This window comes from Carlito syrichta, unplaced genomic scaffold, assembly GCF_000164805.1.
Source record: "Carlito syrichta isolate Samal-C Ts95f unplaced genomic scaffold, Tarsius_syrichta-2.0.1 Scaffold312287, whole genome shotgun sequence".
Taxonomy (NCBI): Eukaryota; Metazoa; Chordata; class Mammalia; order Primates; family Tarsiidae; genus Carlito; species Carlito syrichta.
The window spans coordinates 89,700-90,392 of record NW_007256383.1 but is presented as its reverse complement, the minus strand read 5'-3'; the positions used below and the strand labels follow the sequence as shown (position 1 = coordinate 90,392).

The window sequence follows — 693 nt, the reverse complement described above, 5'->3', positions numbered from 1 at the left end:
CTGTGGCTGCTTTTTCTTTCCCTAGCTGGGCTCTGGAGCTCTTCGGGCTGTTTTGCCCGGGTGCCTTCCGTATTTCCCTCAAACCACCAAGGCACCTGGACATCTGGACATCCTACCAAACGCCTCGCCCTCCCTATTCCAACCTGTCGCCTCCTACCTGTCTGCTCGGAGTCTGATAAGTCAAGTGACTGCAGCAAAATTTCTTCCTTAATGGGGAGGCAACAGGTTGGCCAGACCCAAGTAGGTTTCTCCAGCTCGATGGAAAGCGCCTGTTTAGCGAGTTTCTGCGCGATCCGGGGCGGCGGAGAGCGGGACCGGAGCTCGGCAGCGGTCCCCTTGCCAAGGAGGTCTGGAGTCCAGGGGCCCGGGCCGTCCCGCTTCCGTCCTCCGCCGCGGGCCGGCAGTCCCCAGTGACTCCGCTGTCCTTCATGCCGGCGTCCTGGTCGTGGGTAGGTGGGAGGGAAGAGGGAGGAAGAGCGACCCCCGGCCGCCGCCACCGACCCCGGCGCTCACTCGATGCGCACCTGCAGGCGGACGTTGAGCATCACGGAGGCCACGATGTAGAAGTAGGGGAAGTTCATGCGCAGCCGCCAGGCCAGGTCGAAGAGGGTGAGCAGCGTGCGCGTGAGCCCCTTGCAGAAGGCGCCATATGAGCCGCGGCCCGCAGCGCAGCGTGACAACCGCACCGCCAGG

The 693-nt window shown here is 64.2% G+C and overlaps 1 protein-coding gene across 1 annotated transcript in view; it reads right to left on the bottom strand.

Annotated features, from left to right (window-relative positions):
* Nucleotides 1-397: 397 nt before the first annotated feature.
* The window catches only part of LOC103272370 (small integral membrane protein 10-like protein 2A), a 756-nt gene continuing 460 nt past the window's right edge, over nt 398-693 (bottom strand). Inside the window, exon 2 of the mRNA XM_008069882.1 lies at nt 398-692. Within this exon, the coding sequence (XP_008068073.1) occupies nt 510-692 (183 nt within the window). The 3' untranslated portion in view covers nt 398-509. The remainder of the gene's footprint in view (nt 693) is intronic.